Raw genomic sequence first — 17,063 nt, forward strand, 5'->3', positions numbered from 1 at the left:
CAAGGGATTATACAAAAATTTGCATTAACTGTTTAGAAATTACAGTCATTTTTATACACAGACCCCTATTTTTAAAGGTTCAAAATTAATCGACAAGCAGTTTCATGGCCACCTGAGACGTCTTCCCTTGCTTTATTGTGAAGCAGTCATTCAAAAAATGCTTTTCACTGTAATTTTAAATATCAGTTCCAAAGAGAACCTTTGGGAAAGCGAAGATTGTCGCCACTAAAGCTGAAAAAAAAGCTGCAATGACCAGCTCAGCAACACCAAACAACCTGAAAGACCACAAAAGGCAGCTGAAATGATGAATTATTTCCATGGTTAAGAAAAAAGACTTCATAACATCTAAAAAAAAACTCAAGACGAGGAGAAGGTAGGTGTATCATCATCATCATGAATGCCTTCATGGAAATAAACAACAGGGTTCACAACAAGGTGAAAACCACTAATCATACCCAAGAACAGGAAGACCAAATAAGAATTTAGCAGAAGACATAACATAAGCATAACTGATTTTTGGAATTAATGACCAGGAAATAAATAAAGAAATAAAAATGATCCATGCACTTGAAAGTATGTTTGCTTGTCCAATTAATTCTGAGCCTCTGAAAATGGAGAACTATTTATGGAAACTGTTGTAATTCCTAAAACATTTAATTTAATCTAAAAGTCTGGGCTTCGATCACATATCGATTGTTTCAATGATAAACCCACTGTGATGGTGTGCAGAGGCAGACAAATTGTGGCTCCAACTGTAATTGAAACCACGTGCCACCAGATGACGCTATTTATTTGCTATCAATCCGCGTTTGCGTTGACCAGGTAGTAACACTAGCAGGCTGCACACGCGCACACGCGCACACCGTCACCTGTCGGAGCGGGTGGAGATCACTGAAGCATCTCGCTGTCTCTGCCTCAGCAGGTTGTTGACTGACTGGCGATGACTTAATGAAGCACAACAATTGCGAGACCCTCCCCTGTAGCTGTCTTTGCTGTTCCCCAGCCTCTGCGATTGGAAGCACAGAGAATAGAGGAGCAGCTGTTGGACCGATGGATAAGAAGCATCAGTACGGTTCACTGGAGCGCACTGAATGGAGCAGAGACACCCACAAAGCAGGTTATCTAGTAAACAATTGCTGGTTTATAATTACTTTTCGATAATGTCAGTCACGTTTAAATGACGTCTTAAGTGTGTATGTGTTTTGAGTTTACTGCAGCATTACTAAATTCTGTGCATTCTGGTTTTAGTGTGAAATGTTCTCATTAGCATTGCATTGCTACAAATAGTGTCTCCTGTCTTAACTGTTCGGTGAACTTGTGGTGACCTCATTAGCTTTGTACACACACAAAAGGGGGGAAAAAACAGATTAAATGTAATAATTTAATGTATCGAGCATATTAAAAAACAGCATTGTCTATGAATATATTTATATCATTTTGCGCTTGCATTATGTAAAGTTTATTTCTTGTGTTTATACAACTATGTAATCTAAATATATGGGTAAATTTGTAAAACACACAATAACAGGCCCTAACAATTAATTGGGAGTGTTTTCAGCACTGATAGATCAGATCAATGTATTTATCCAGTAGCAGAACAAGCTGCAGCTCAGAAAATGTCAAGAATCCACAGGTGTCTATTGAGTGGCAGTGTGTGTGTGTGTGTGTGTGTGTGTGTGCCTGTTTGTTTCCTTGCTTAATTAAAAGTAAGGTGAGGTTACTTAGCTATTCAAATAAGGAATAATAGCCCACATGTGGGTCTTGGCAGGACGCTGGCATCATCTATTCGTAACTAAAAATATAACTCATTTATGCCTCTTTATGACATTAATTCAATTTTTAATAATCATTAATAATGCCCAGTGACTTGATTTGTCTTAATAACAGTCTAGTACTCAAATAATGAATGGAAAAAAAGGCAAGTGAAATTTTATTTTCAAGGAAAGTGACTTTAACTGTTAATTAGCAGCATTTCTGTTTTTATTTTTTATTTTTTTATTGTAATGTCTTTTTTTATTGCAGACTCTCTGTTAAGCCCTCTATGTTTTTTCTCTAAACTAAATGATTTTCCCACCCCTCTCTCCTCTGTGTTTGCCTTGGGGTCTCTAATCAGGCTGATCTGTCTGTCAGTATGATGGTTTGCCTCATTAGGCATAGAACGTATCAGGGCAGTGTAAGAGAGAAAGTTGGAGTCAAAGAAAAGAGTAAAACTGAGCTCATAATTTAATTCACATCTTTAGGGGTTTAGATGAAAAGAAGGGCAGGGCAGAGTAGGAGAGATACAGAGTGAGGCGAAGCAAAGGCAGATGAGAAACACTAGCAGTGAGAGTGAGAGAACGGAGAGAAGGTGTAAAGGAAGTCTAGTGATGAGTCATAACTGCTCAGTGGCAAAATTACTTGTCTTAGAGAGCCTTTGCAGCAGAGCATATTGTGTCTACTGATATAATTCAAAGTGCATTTGACTTGTTAACAACCCATGTAATAATAGATCTGACCTCAGGATACGATACAGTGTTAAAAACAGATGGGAAAATCCCTATTCATAGTGACAGAGAAATTTCCATGGTTGAGAAAAAAAACTTCACAACATATAACCAAGTCAAGAGGTGGACGTACCATTGTAAAGGCCCACGATCACAAATGGAAATACAGAGGGTTTACAACGAGGTGCACACCACTGCTTATATATGAGAACAGGAAGACCAAATTAGGTTTTGTCAGGAAAAAATGTAAAAGACACTGTGCAGTTCTGAAAAGAAGTCCTTTTTTGCGCTATAATGATGCAAAAAGAAAAGTACATCTTTGATCCAAAGTATACCGCATCATCTGTCAAACATGGTGGAGGCAGTGTTATGGCTTGGGCTTGTAACGCCAGTGGGATCAGGTTACGAGTGTTTTTTGATGACAGAAGTAACAGGATGATTTCTGAAGTGTGCAGGGCTGTACTCTCTGCTCAGATTTGTCCAAATGCTGCTAAACTAACTGGACACACTTCACAGTGCAAATGGATAATGACCCAAAGCACACTACAAAAGCAACCCAAGAGTTTTTCACGACATCAGGACACATTATAGTGTTTAACCCAGATAGGAAAATCCATAATCGTGTTTAAAAAAGAAGCTTCAGCGAGTTTTTGAGTAGGCATACATGTAGTGAATTGTCTGTAATATTTATCTTCAAAGTGGCTGCAATGTGTTTTTGTGACAAGTCAGTTTTATTTTTGTAGCTTATTTTAAAATAATGTCAGCTGACCAAAGTGCTGTACTGTATTCATACATCACTACATCAACAGTAAATATACACTAAAAATGATCAAATAAAGTAAATAAGGCTGTGTTAATACAAGTCAGAGTGCCCTGTTCAACTAGAATTGAAAGAGAGTGAGAATAAGTAGGTTTTAAACAGTGTTTGAAAATGACTGAGAGACTGGGAAGCTCTCAAGGTAGGAGTGTAGATTTCTGAAAGTTCAGCAGAGTAGTGAATTTCATTTATGTAAAACCCAGGTGACCAGCTGATTAAATACTCTGCTGTGTCCTGTTAGCGACTATTTTGTTTTTCTTTCACTTGCCTCTATGCCATAATAACACACTTTTTAATCCCCATATCTAAACCTTATATATCCCATCTAAGAACCAAAACTGAACACTTACCTACACCTAACTGAAACCTAAACCCCCAAAACTAAGTGTGAAGTCCTCCGATCATGCCACAATAAAGCTTTCTAACTTAAAGCTAATGGCCTCACTAAATGTTTGGAAAAATGCACACACTGCTGTGACCATGTCAAAAAGATGAAAAAAACAGGTTGAACTCTTAACTTAATTTTTTTACAATCCAGTGTCACCTTTTTACTGCAGACATTTCATGTCTGTAATTTTGATAACAAGAAGAGCACAGTTGGCACAGCAGGTAAAGAGACTGAAACAGATTGCTTCAGTTAAACACTGATTTCCCTGCGCTTCAAGTGTTAGCTATAAGCTGAGCTAATTGCCTCCTGGCTCCATAGACAGTCATTAGAGTAGTTCCTATTCTCTATAGTTGGAAATAAAGTGAGAAAGCACGCTGGCTCAAAGGTGAAAATGCTTTTTTTGAAACCTCATGACACAAATTTCTAGTTTTTACAGTTTTTAAGTAAGACAGTAGAACCAAATTGCTGGGGAAAAAATGATTATATTGAAACACAAAAGACCAGTCGCACATCTGTGATGTCGCACAGATGTCTCTTATGCAGCAAAAAACAAAACAAAACAAGCTAATCTTTCATAGCAATGTGAGTCCATGTAAACCTGCAGTTATCGTGAAGTATGGTTAATGCTTTTACCCTGAAGTCACCCTGGAGTTTGAATTTCTATTCTGCTTTTTTGTCAGGCTAGTGCAGAATAAGTGTTTTCACTGCACTTTGAACCTAGACAGCTCTGCTCCACCCCAGGGCTAATTGAGGCTTGAATAGAGATTCCATAATAAAGCTCCACTGAGTGATGGTGTGTATATAGAAAGACTTTAGTGACCCCAGGAGGTAACAGGGACAGACTGTCAGAAGTGGTATCTCCCTGGCTGTGTTCCTCTCAGCCCATAATGTAAGGCTGCTCGCTGCAGGGAAGTGACAGGTGTCCAGCACCGCTACACTGATAAAAGGAACAACTCAAGACAAGAGGTGACCTGTTTCAGTTATAAAGTCACAGTAGCTGTCATTGTCGGTCTTCAGCCATCTACTTTTAAAAAGGTCAGCTTCGATTTGTATTAGGTTAATGTTTTAACAGTTGATTTCTTATGATAAATCTAGAGCCTGACAGATGTCAGATTATTTAGACTGATACCTGTACTGATATTTGGTGATTTAACAAGCTGATATGTTGGCCAATTACTTCTTATTTCTTTCAGACACCTGAAATCCAACATTTATTATGTTAGTTATAAGATAACCTTTATTATTATATTTATTATATGTTTATAAAAACACTGGAATAGGATAGGAGTAATAATAAGATACTGAATATGACTCCTTGCTAAGATATTATAACAGTGCAATTCAAAAATTAACTTGTTTTATTGTCACAACAAGTGCCAATAAAACGATAGAGCTCTGCGACTTTACTGGGGGCGATCGTGGCTCAAGAGTTGGGCGTTCGTCTTGTAATCGGAAGGTTGCCGGTTCGAGCCCCAGCTCCCACTGCGTCGGCCGTTGTGTCCTTGGGCAAGACACTTCGCCCGATGCCTACTGGTGGTGGTCAGAGGGCCCGGTGGCCCCAGTGTCCGGCAGCCTCGCCTCTGTCAGTGCGCCCCAGGGTGGCTGTGGCTACACTGTAGCTTGCCATCACCAGTGGGTGGATGATTGTGTATAGTGTAAAGTGCTTTGGGGTCCTTAGGACCAAGTAAAGCGCTACAGACCATTTACTCAGACCAACTGGTTGTTATGTTTGCATTTCCACAAGCGTGGCCAGCAAGGAAGTTGCAGAATGCCCTCTGGTGGGCAAACTATGCAAAATAAACACCCTTAAAGTGTTTTTCCTCACAGCCGTGCTTTATTTATTTTTTATTTATATATCAGCCATCAGGCTTTTGTTGGAAGTTATCAAGGATCTCTGTGCTACAACATGCCACAAATTCAGCATGTTGTAAAAATAATTTGAGAATTGTTTCATTGTTCCTTCCTATTAGCGTTCATTGTAAGTTATTTTGCGGCCAGCAGTTAGTTATTAAATGTCTTTAAAGCACAGCACACACAAAAGTATTAAATGCTGTACGTGTATTCTAGTCTATGCAAAACAAGGATATCACATAGTCACATACCACAGATTGTAAATTTTATTTATGAACAGCACATGTGGAAATTCTAAAAACAGGCAACTGCAAAATAAAAAAATGATGTGAAATATTACTAATAAATATTAAATATAACAACATGGAATAGAATGGTTTTTTTTTTTATTTATGCATAGTGACAGGCAGTTAGAGACTTTGTACAGCACAACATGGCAGTGTAAACAAAACTGCAGTGGAAGGGGTTGACAGCTTTACTGCCTTACTTCCTGGCCTAACGCATCATGCAATTAAAGTGTTTGTGTGTATGCACAGTTATGTGTGTGTGGGGGCGACAGCCATGCAAGTTGTCCCAGCTGCTGACACATGGTAATTTGGCTGTGACACTCTGCTCTTCTGCTCATCTAGCAGCAGTTTCTGCTGCAGCTGTTTATACAGTTTAAAATGCAAATTCATATGCGTTATGGTTCTGAAATGCCACAGTAGATCATCTTCAAAAGTGTGCACACACATCACCAATCTGTGTGTGGCATGTTTTAACCTACTGAAGAGTCTATAATCTAAATGCCTTGTTAGGAATGTTGTATTTTTTTCCAGTGTGTGGTCTTTTGTCCAACGTTCAGAAAGACTAAGTCTCTCGCTGTCTCTCTTTCAGAGGACGACGTGGTGTCCATGGCAGACTCCACCATCACCGTGGATGACATCGAGGGGGAGCTCTTTAAGATTGAGAGGATCAGGGATGTCCTGGTTAGGAGAGAGTCAGAGCTCAGATACATGTGAGGACTTAAAATCATTGTTTGCTGTGGGTGTGAAAATTCATTGCTTGTTAGATTTTAGTTGAGCTGGCAGATGATTTATTTTGTCAGTATTATTATGCTTAAAATTGCACAACAGAAGGTAAAATTAATGCATGAAAAATTGAGATCCAACTGTGTTATTGTTAAATCTTTACCACTAGGTGTGTAAAAATGAGAAATCGAACCTTACAATTGACAAGTAGGGACTTTTTAAAAATCTACATCTAATAGATAATTACACTGAGTATAATGGTAAGCCTATAAAAAAGAGGACGATGTAAAGTTATTTATATACTTTTTGTTTTGTACATCGTGCCACAATTTGCACCGAGAGCAGTCACTTATTCAAGAATGTGCACTTTCTGTATTCTGCAAAGCAGAAAAACAAGAGCAAGAAGGTTGCACAGTGGTGCATGAGTGTAAATATCCATCTTGGGCTCTTTTCAGAAGCTGCACAGCTTTGAAAATGGTCTGCCTGAGATGTGGTTAGGATTGCCTTTGAGCGTGATGTTGGCACTTTGTTATCATGCTAATATTACGTTAACATGCATTTGTAATCTAGGGCCTATTTTTGCTGATGCATAAACATTTTAAAACCAAATTTCCATGGCAATCTATCCCAACTTACCCTTCAAATGTTGCTAAAAAAATTAACTGATTGATCGAGTGGCATGACTTTACTTACTAGGATGTACTAGAATTTTAAATTAGATTTGTAGAAGTCAGTTTTGAAACTTGATGACTGTGTACATTTTTAGTTTAGATGCTTCAAATGCACCTCAATGTTATTTGAAATCAATTTTTTGATTTTCTTCATCAGTCCTGGAGGGCAACTTGTAGATTCTGTAGTAAATCTGAAGAAGATAAAGGATTCAGAGTTTTTAATAAGTGCAAAAATTAAACAACCTATAATATTTGCAGTGATGCTTTCCCTATTAAGAGCAGTGTAATCCCCTGTCTGTAATTCCCATCAGCTACACCCTAAACTACCCCCATTACAATTTCAATGGCTCCACTGCAGCTTCCACAAAGCTGGCTAATACATGGATATTTATTCATATACTCCTCTGGAAGATAGGCAATTGCCCTGCTCAGATGGCAGGGGGAATGCGAGGAGTGACGTGTGTGGAGTAGCAAGCAAGAGTCAAGCGAATGGAAAAATGGGAGACTGAAAGACCGAAAGAGTGGATAAGGAGGACATGTAGACTAGAGTAGCAATCTGAAGCAGATTTTTTCAAGGGTCCTCATGCAAACAAATACCAGGATTTATTTATTTATTTATTTATTTATTTATTTATTTATTTGTCTAATAAGTTACGTTTCCATTCCAAATCGCCATCTCTTGGCCAGTGGCCATTTTATCAGATGCTCATGTAAGGATGGGATCTGACATAACAGGTAGACAAGTGTGGCGTTGAGTCTCTTTTTCTATTGACAGTGATGAATGTGTGTAATATGTATGAATGTGTGTGTAGCCTTTTCTGTGTGTATGTGTGTGGTTTGTAATAAAAGTCTGTTCATAGGATACAGAGTTCATGCGATGGCCTCTTGCTTGACAAGCAAGGCACGGAGGGGCTTCCATCCCTCTTCACTATCAGCAATGATCCACTCACACTGATTCTGTGAAGGGTCACTGAAACAGAGAACTGCTATCTGGCTCAGACCTGCTTCAGGGATTTCTGCTCAGAAAGATTGTGTCACCTCCTTTGTTAAATATAAGATCAATAACAAGCTTTCTCTGTTTGAATTTCATTTTTTTTCCTATTCAGGAGTGAAGCAAGAATTTACTCTTGAATACGGTCGTCCATCCCCATAAATCTACTTTTAAGGGTCATCGACAGCGTCTCGCAGGGGTTGAGGCCAGACGATAATGATGACCACATTATATTTCTCTTTCTCATTTTATTGACATGGCAACCAGGGATTCAGTAGTGCTTCGTGTATGGTGAAGATGTTTTTGGTTTTTTGTTCAGCAGGCACAGTTCTTTTTATTTTTTACCATGACAGAAAATGGTTGCTTAAGAAGTCCATATGTCTTGATGAGGTCATTATCTCATTTCCCAGTGAGATGGTAATTACAGACGATGACTCCTTGCTGATGGTAATGATGGTAATGGCCTTGCTGAACATCATGAACATTCAGGGGCAGGATGAAGGTTTATGCACAAACTCTGGAAAGCCTGGAGGATTTTGCACTGAGTGCTTGCTTTTACTCCAGAGACACTATCAGTTTCAAATACCTGTTTGCTGCTAAATGATGATGTAAAGTCCCATTAGTAAGCCTTTCTCTGACTGAATTAATCAATTCTCTGAGTCACTAGTCTTTATCTCAGGCTACATGAGAACTGTATTTGTCTAATAAGCTCTTTAAGTGGGTTTGTCTTTAAATAATATAACCTTAACCATTATACCCTGGCAAACTACTGACCATGAATTCTGTTTAACAATATATATGGATGAAGCAATATGTATGTGAAAAAAACAAGAAAAAGCCTTTAGTAAAAAACAAAATATGTTACTGACAAGTAATGTTGGAACATGTAGTGTAAAAAGTACTGTGATTTTCATCATCTGCAGTGCTTACATAAGTGCTCTTTTTCTGTTTATGTGTGCATGTGTTTCTTTTACGCCATCATGCCTGAACAGGATGGATGACATTCAGCTCTGCAAAGAGATTACTCGTCTGAAGAAGGAGCTTCACAAATTAGTGTCCATACCAGGTAGAAGTCCTTTGGGTGTTCATGATTGCTGCTATTGGACCAAAACAAACAAACAAACAAAATCATGATGACATATTGGGGAATAGGTTTATTCACTGTGTTGCCAAGAACAGAATGAGTAGATCAATTCCACTCCCACACATTTGGAGCTGAAGCCAGCAAGTGCTTAGCTACGTTAGCATAAAGAGCCAGGGCAAACAGCTGGACAGGAAATTTCTAATATTCATGCTTTATCTAACAGTTTGATTATGGCTTAGCATAAACAAGTGATAGTAAACAACAGGGATGCAAAAATAATTATGGACATCTTATCCGACTCTCCAAACCTGCTCTGCAGTGCTGTTTTTTATTAACAGATGAAGCAAACAATTTACAATAAATAACGTAGCCACTGATGGTTGATCAAGAACTCAACCAATGTTAGGTGCATTGTTTTAAAGATCTTGATAAAGTGTTTCCTTTGCTACTGGCCTTTATACCGACTTGCTTTTTCCATAGGTTTCATTTTAACTCTTAACTATAAATGATTGAAGTCAACTGAAGGATCAATCAAAATTTTTGCATGTGCGTTATTATAGTTAGCTGTTCATTCATCTACGTGCACAAACAGTAACATATTACTCAAAGTAGCTAATGTGGGACATAGTCCTGATGTCGTCTTCTTTCGTGCTATTCCAGATAATGACAAGTCCAATGATGACCGGCAGAAGGAGGAAGAGCTGCTACAGCAGATCCAAAAGCTGGTAGAGACCAGAGATTTCCTCGTGGATGATGTTGAATTTGAACGTCTCAGGTGTGCTTTCATCTCAGTGATTTACAGATGGCCTAGACTGGAGTTCTTTGGTCACTTCCACACGTGAAATCTGAGTGAATCATTAAAAATGCAGTCCAAATGCATATGCAGATCACATGGAAGTACATGCAGGGAAAAAAGCTTGATATGGGTTTTTTTCATCTTTCATCCCTCCTTAAAATCTTCATAATGAAGGATAAGCCACAGATTCGCACCTCCTCAGTAGTCACTAATGCTGATAAATTTTTCTCTCAGTTCAACATCCAAAATATGCATGTCTCCACAAAGGAGTTCTTTTGCTCCCCATGAAAAAAGTTGAATGTTTCCTCAGGCGCGTTGCTGCCAGAGAGGGTCCCACAGAGCGCACAGCGGAGAGCCATTTCAATTAAAGATGTGTCAGGGTGCATCAATGAGCTCTGCAAGGGGAGCTCCTGATGATTTAAAAAAAAATAAAAGAAAGAAAAAAAGAAAGAAATAGGTTTAATGAGCCAACTGATGTGGAAATGACACATAGTGGATCATCATTGCTTATTAGTTTAAAGCAGGCTTACCATAGGTCAAAATAGTTCATGTTGTTTTTGAGATCTACTGTAATCAACTTCCAGTTTGTCCATTTTGCAGCAATAGAAAATAAATGCATCTTAAAATGTTGACCCAGATGCTTTGCTGTGAGGATGAATTTGCTACCAGAGTAGCATATTCATCCTCACAGGTTCAAACATTTCACATTTAATTTGCATAGCTTGAAATCTAACGTTGCCTGCGAGTGGACAACCACGTGTAGAATAATAAGCATGTTTTCTAGGTTTGATCTCACAGTGTATAAAACACTGTTAGTTTGTCTGAGCAGCGCTTTCTGCTGGCAGCTGACAGCATGCTGTGAAATAGCCGCAGGGCTGCTGGGAAGGTGAGAGCCGCGAAGAAGGAGAACGGCAGTGCGTTAATGGGTGCAGAGAGGAGAGGATGCATGTGACAGCGCCCAAGGCCACGTTGTCCATGCTCATAAATATAAAGCTCTCTCTTCTGTTATTTTACTTTACTTTTATAAAATCAGGACTGTTTATCACAGGAGAAATCTCTCTGTGATCTTTACCCGAGAGTTTTTATCTTTGAGACATTAATATTAATATAACTGAATATAATTCATTAGATATCACTTTTAAATACATATGATATATATCCATATACAATAAACACTGCAAGTATCCAAGTTATATACACTTATTTGCATTTGGGCTGTATTCAAATAACACAAAATGAGACTGCGACATTCACTAATATGCACTAAGCGTATAGAAACCTTTGCCAGGAAATCTTAACTGCCAGAGGTGCATTAGCTCGCTTATCTAGTGGGTGTCTGGGGAGGATGTTTCATCGCTCTGCTTTAGTAAAAACCAGCCTTCTTGATTTTTAAGGATGCTTCGGATAATGAAAGAATACCTGTGGAAAAGATTTTCTTTTTAATATTCCTGGAACAGGGGGAAATTTAGGTCATAACAGCTTTGTCATTTTTTTGTGTTTTACTTTGTAATTGTAGTATTACATGTGTATTCATTTTTACAGGGAGAAAGAGGAAGATAAAGAAATGGCAGATTTTCTGAAGTCCAAATTGCCAAGAAATCTGAAGAAGACAGGTATTCAGTCATGAAAGCTGAAATGTTGTCTTTTTTGAAAGTATCGACTGATAAAATGGAAAATGGGTGTGCTGAGACTGTGCTTTAGACCTGACTGAAAAATGTATGTATTTATGTTCCCAAAAAATGGATTCTGTTCATCTGGATGCAGCATTTTTCAGTGGGAGAAATGTTTCGTCCAAATGACTTCTTCAGTCTTAACTAGTTGGGGAAACCTGCATTCTGCTGTCACTTGGGTTTCGCTTCTTCCAGATGAACAGAATCAGTTTCTGAGGAATTTCCTTAGTTGGTTGATTAAGCATGCATCAGGATATGCACTTATGGTCTTAACTTATTTATACAGTATACAGTGATTGATCTTGCTGTGTATGTATGTGTGCACACAGATGTAGATGTCTTTTGCAATACATAAATACAACACAATTCACTGTACCGTGTTACAGGTATGCCAACCAGAAGGGCACCCACCCGGGCTCAGCAGACGTCTTCGCCCCTCACCAAGACAGGACTCACCCTCCTGAAAGAGTGCTGTGGCTTTACGTGCTCCATCATGTAGACTAAAGCCAAATGACAGCGCTCCTCTGCAGTGCTCTTCCACAGGACTCCTTTTTCCACTTTTAGCTCCAAGAAGGACTTTAAAGCATGGGTCGAGCAATGACAGCGTAGTGAGCTATCCATCCCAGGAATTCAGGAAGCAACTTCATCTATATTTATTTTATTATTAATTTATTAGCTGTGTCTTGGCTTTGCAGGTCAACCCAGTGTATTTGTATCTATTTGTCATTTTCACATAGGGTTTGAAGGACAGAAACCTCATAACCCTGGTCATTGTAAGTAAGCTAGCACGTTCTCTTAAAGTAAAAGTGGAAAAAAAAACTACTATAGCCCACAGGTTTATATCAGGATGCTTCACTGAACTATGATTATTGTCATCTCCTCAATATGTGTGTATGAGTCAGCAGGATTCTAGACACCGCTCAACACTACAATAATGAATCTGGCATTAATCGGGAGCTCTGTCAGGATGAAGTTGCCTGTGATCTGACTCTAGATCCAAATAGGTATGACCTTTTGAATAGTGGTGGTTTGTGACGGAAGAGTTAGTCATCTATTTCTCTCTATTATTCTTAAATGATTGGTAAGCTAGCCAGGCTCAAGGAGGGTGGCTTTTTGGCAAGACAGGTTTGGGTAAAAGGAAAGCGCATATTGGTGTTTGAGATTTTGGCAAAAATGACTAAACCTAGCCCTAACAAGTTGACATCGATGACAGCAGTGTTGTTCAATATCGAGACACAAAGCCGTACATATGCCACTGTACTCTCAGGACGTGGGGTCTTGTAGATAAAGGTCTTTAGTGCACAATGAGTCATATATACAGGACATGGAGTTCATGGATGTAGTGACCAATTAAGCTATCTTGCATCTCTTTGTGTTGCAAAGAGGAGTTGTCGCCATGGAAACTCACATCTTTAGAATGGAACAGTGAGGAAAGTTGGACGGATCAGAGAGATGAGACTTCAAAAGTGTAACACATCCAAAGGCAATTGCTATCATGAAAGGCAGGCGGAGAACGAAATAAAATTACTATTGCCACTTCCATTATTTTTTTCAATATTCTGAATTTCCAAAGCATCTGAAACTCTCCCGCATTCTTTCGGATCATCTACAAAACAGAGATTAAGTAAACATGAGATTGTTTTACTCAGTTGAAATGTAAATATGCTGAGGATACATGTCTCTAAAGTAGATTCTGTTTGAGACCCCTAAATCTATCTAATTGGTTTAAATGATGTCTCTTCGACAAGCCTTCAGTTCTTTTCTAGACTTTGAAATGGATACAGCTGGCTCTTCACTTGAGTGATTGGGTCCTTTGATCAGTCTCAGCACTGTCATGGAGCCTCGGGTCATGTATCACTCAGCAACCACATCTGATGGCGTCATGAAAGTCCAGAAAGGATTCAATGATTATTGAAATACTGTCTCTAACAGCCAAATTAAAATATGATGTAGCAAGTAAACTTAGCCATAATATAGGTTTGTGCAAGTTTTTTGAGAAGACAGTATACTCTGATGAAGGCTTCATTTTCTCTTTCTCTGAGATATGAAGTGAAATGATGATGTGAACCATCTCCTAGAACAAAAGCTTTTTGTTAGTAAAGGTAGGCCAATTTACAAATTCGCATGGAAAGAAATCATCATACCGCCTTTCTTTTCATGCAGATATTGCCTTTTATGTTGGTTCCTATGACTGAGCTGCACAGTGATAAATAAAGCTTTCTGCTCTGCAAAGACCTTCATTTCTTCTGTGTTGAGACTTTGAGCGTCTGTCATGTTTATTCTATTTCAATTTTCACATTTAGACATAAAAGCAGCCCACCAACTGAAAATGAATGCAACATGCCCAGACTGGGTATCCAAGAATTTCTGTGAAGAATTCTTGGAAGAGACCACATCACGTCTTGAGTTAGGCAGAGTGTCACAGGATGGGAGCCACAGAGAGAAAATGATCTAAGAAGCAGGGTTGAAGTGGCTGAAAGCAGAGGAGCTGAAGAAGACGGGAGAAAGGCAGTGGGAGGGCACAGAGTTAGAGAGGGGTCTCATCTTCGGTGTTAGTCATCTATAGTGGAAGCACTGTGACTTCTCACAAGGGCAGCTCTCAGTGAGCACCACCTGAAAAGGGCAGGCCTGCCATTCAAATGTCATAATCACACAGGCCTTGGGCACAGATACTGTGTGTATGAAGAGATGGCACGTGTCTGTTTGTAAGGGAGAATTACAGAGAATGATTGAATGTTTGTGTGGAGTGATATAAATATTCTTGCTTCTGTGCCTCGGCATAATGAGCACTATAGAGTAGCTGTCATTGCTCAGTTGCAACAACAATACTAAACTATAATAGCATATTCATCTCATTTATTAGGGCGTGCTAGATAACAAACTTTGCTGGATTCGGAGGAACAGAAGATGGCGAGAACACCTGCTGAATCTAAATGTGTACATTCAGCCCTTGAATATTATAGTGTCAAGCAGCCTGACAGTGACTGAAGTGTTCAGTAATGCATGTGACTTTGCAAGGACGTAGATGAGTAGCACTGAATAAAAAGGGCAAAAAGGAAATGAAACCCACTTGCTGCCATGGATACCACAATTTCTTTCTCTTCCTCTCTCTCTCTGTCGCTTGTTCACACGCGCACACACACACGCACACAAAGAAACCTCTGCATACAATTACAAATATCACTTACACTGTTCTAGATTTATTTCTTACTTAGACACCAGATGAGAAAAGTAGAATATGTCTGTAGCACCAGGCATATTTTCCATCATTCTATGAGGCTTGTTTGTTACAAAGTGCTTAAAGACACAAATAGCTAAAACTGAACAAAACACTCGCACGCACACACACGCACACATACACAATAATACCATGGGAAAAGGGAGAATGGGTGAAAGGCAGAAGCATGGTCATTAAATGGAGCAAGAAAAGTTGCGAGGAGGCATTTTAAAAAGCTGTCAGATTGGTGCTAAAAGGAAAAACTCCTCATGTTGTTCTTGTGGTGGTCACTTTTCCCTGAAACGCTTACTGGAAAAGTTCTTTGATCCCAGCATGACCAGCACTGTGTGTCCTGGCTAATTAACAGTCCACTGACATCTGAGCACCAAGGATGCCAGCTGCTGGCACACAGGCTGCTACAGCCTGACTGTGTCATATTCTTTTATATGCATAACCATGGCGATGGTTTGTACTGTATAAACACAGGTTATGTGCGTTTGGTGATAACATTATTCATTTTTCTCTGTTAGTCAGTGTCTGTTAGATTGCATATTGTTTCCAGCTACTAATGTATTGTTTCCAGTTCATATTACCTGTTATCTCCTTTCAGTCAGGGAATGGCCCGATAAGTCAGAGGTAATGACAGCATTTGCAGTGTTAGCGCCTTTACTTGGAAGGCTGCCATGTTTAATTAACGCTCTCCAAAAGTAACTAATATGGGAAACTGATTTCCTGTCGTTTATAAAAAGCAACTCTGACTCATTCCCCTAAGCCCTCCCTACACACTCCCTCTGTTTCCGTCCCCCACACCTCCTAATGTGGTTGCAAAGCACTCCCTCAACCAAATAATCAAATGATTGCAATGCAGCGGGTTGCCAGGTCTGGGTCCCTGTTTACTTGCCTGACATTATGTCAGCAGCAATGTCATGCTAGTGTGGTTTTGCTTGCACAAGTAGCAATGACAGAGCGTGAGTGTGTGAGCACCATTAGGTCTACCTGTGGTTTTTGGAAAGGGTATGCTAAATATGGCCACAAAGCTTAACCGAAGCAGTGCAGTTTCTTTACCTATATTTACTCCTTAGTTTTTCATTCATGTTTTTTTCTATTTGCATGTTAGGTATACTAAGAATTTGCAATGTTTGTTAAATGGCCTATATTTATATTTGTATATAGTGTTATTTACAGCCCTGTAGTTTCTTACTGTAAAATATTTTACGGAGAATTAAAGCTTTACAGCATGTAGCATTTACAGCATTGTTATTATACAGTAGTTTTATTTTAGGGTTCCTACTGTAATCTCCATAAAGAGCTTTCTTTGCAAAATATGACTGCCTGTCCTTGCATATACGTTAGTCCTTTTACAGCAAGGTTATTTGTATGTGAATTTATTCAACAGCCACATTGAAGGTTAACGCTGGCCTGATGTGATTAATCGCTGCGAGAATCTGTCATGGTGGCCTCTTGCTGTCTACACCTCTTCTTGGTCACACCAAGACTGGAAACCACATTACAAATGCACAATACATGAGCAGTCTGCACAAAACAACCAAAATAAACACCACAAAACATTTTCATTAATGATCCATGGAGAGCTTTTCATGAGTCTTTGTGTCCATCATAAAAGTATTAAAAACAACTGGTTTGTAAAACTGACTGGAGTGGTGGCTCCCTGTTTAAGAAGGAGGACTGCAGGGTGTGCTCCAACTGCAGGCGGATCACACTCGTCAGCATCCCTGGGAAAGTCTATCCCAGGGTACTGGAGAGGAGAGCATACCTGTTAGTCAACCTCTGATCCAGCAGAAACAACCAGCTCTTTATCCTCTTGAGCAGCGGTCCCTGGTTTATGTACAAAAATATTTTCATGGACCGGCCTTTAAGGTGTCGCGGATAAATATAGGGAAACAAAAACAGTACTGGTACCAAAAAAGGAAGATTTATTCATAGCACACGGGAAAAAACCCAGGTAAACCGAGTTAACGATAAAAGCAAAAACCCTGAAAGCCATAAATTTCACACCCAAGCCTCAACTCTTGCGGCCTGGTACTAAACGACTCACGGACCAGTACCAGCCCAGGGGTTGGGGGA

At 39.2% G+C, this 17,063-nt stretch overlaps 1 protein-coding gene across 1 annotated transcript; it reads left to right on the forward strand.

Moving 5' to 3' along the window:
- The first annotated feature begins 868 nt into the window (after window positions 1-868).
- Window positions 869-13,988, forward strand: pik3r6a (phosphoinositide-3-kinase, regulatory subunit 6a). Its single transcript, XM_005736230.1, has 6 exons — window positions 869-1,117; window positions 6,416-6,536; window positions 9,204-9,277; window positions 9,956-10,070; window positions 11,634-11,704; window positions 12,148-13,988. The coding sequence occupies exons 1-6, from the start codon at window positions 949-951 to the stop codon at window positions 12,258-12,260; spliced, it is 663 nt and encodes a 220-aa protein (XP_005736287.1). The 5' UTR covers window positions 869-948; the 3' UTR covers window positions 12,261-13,988.
- The last annotated feature ends 3,075 nt before the right edge of the window (window positions 13,989-17,063 follow it).

Source organism: Pundamilia nyererei, unplaced genomic scaffold, assembly GCF_000239375.1.
Source record: "Pundamilia nyererei isolate P.nyererei 1_Seehausen unplaced genomic scaffold, PunNye1.0 scaffold00068, whole genome shotgun sequence".
In the NCBI taxonomy this organism is placed as follows: Eukaryota; Metazoa; Chordata; class Actinopteri; order Cichliformes; family Cichlidae; genus Pundamilia; species Pundamilia nyererei.

Coding starts and splice junctions, on each gene's coding strand:
- pik3r6a (XM_005736230.1), top strand. CDS start 949: ATGAAGCACAACAATTGCGAGACCCTCCCCTGTAGCTGTCTTTGCTGT. Junction 1,118..6,415: donor CAGAGACACCCACAAAGCAG/GTTATCTAGTAA, acceptor TCTCTCTTTCAG/AGGACGACGTGGTGTCCATG. Junction 10,071..11,633: donor GTTGAATTTGAACGTCTCAG/GTGTGCTTTCAT, acceptor TCATTTTTACAG/GGAGAAAGAGGAAGATAAAG.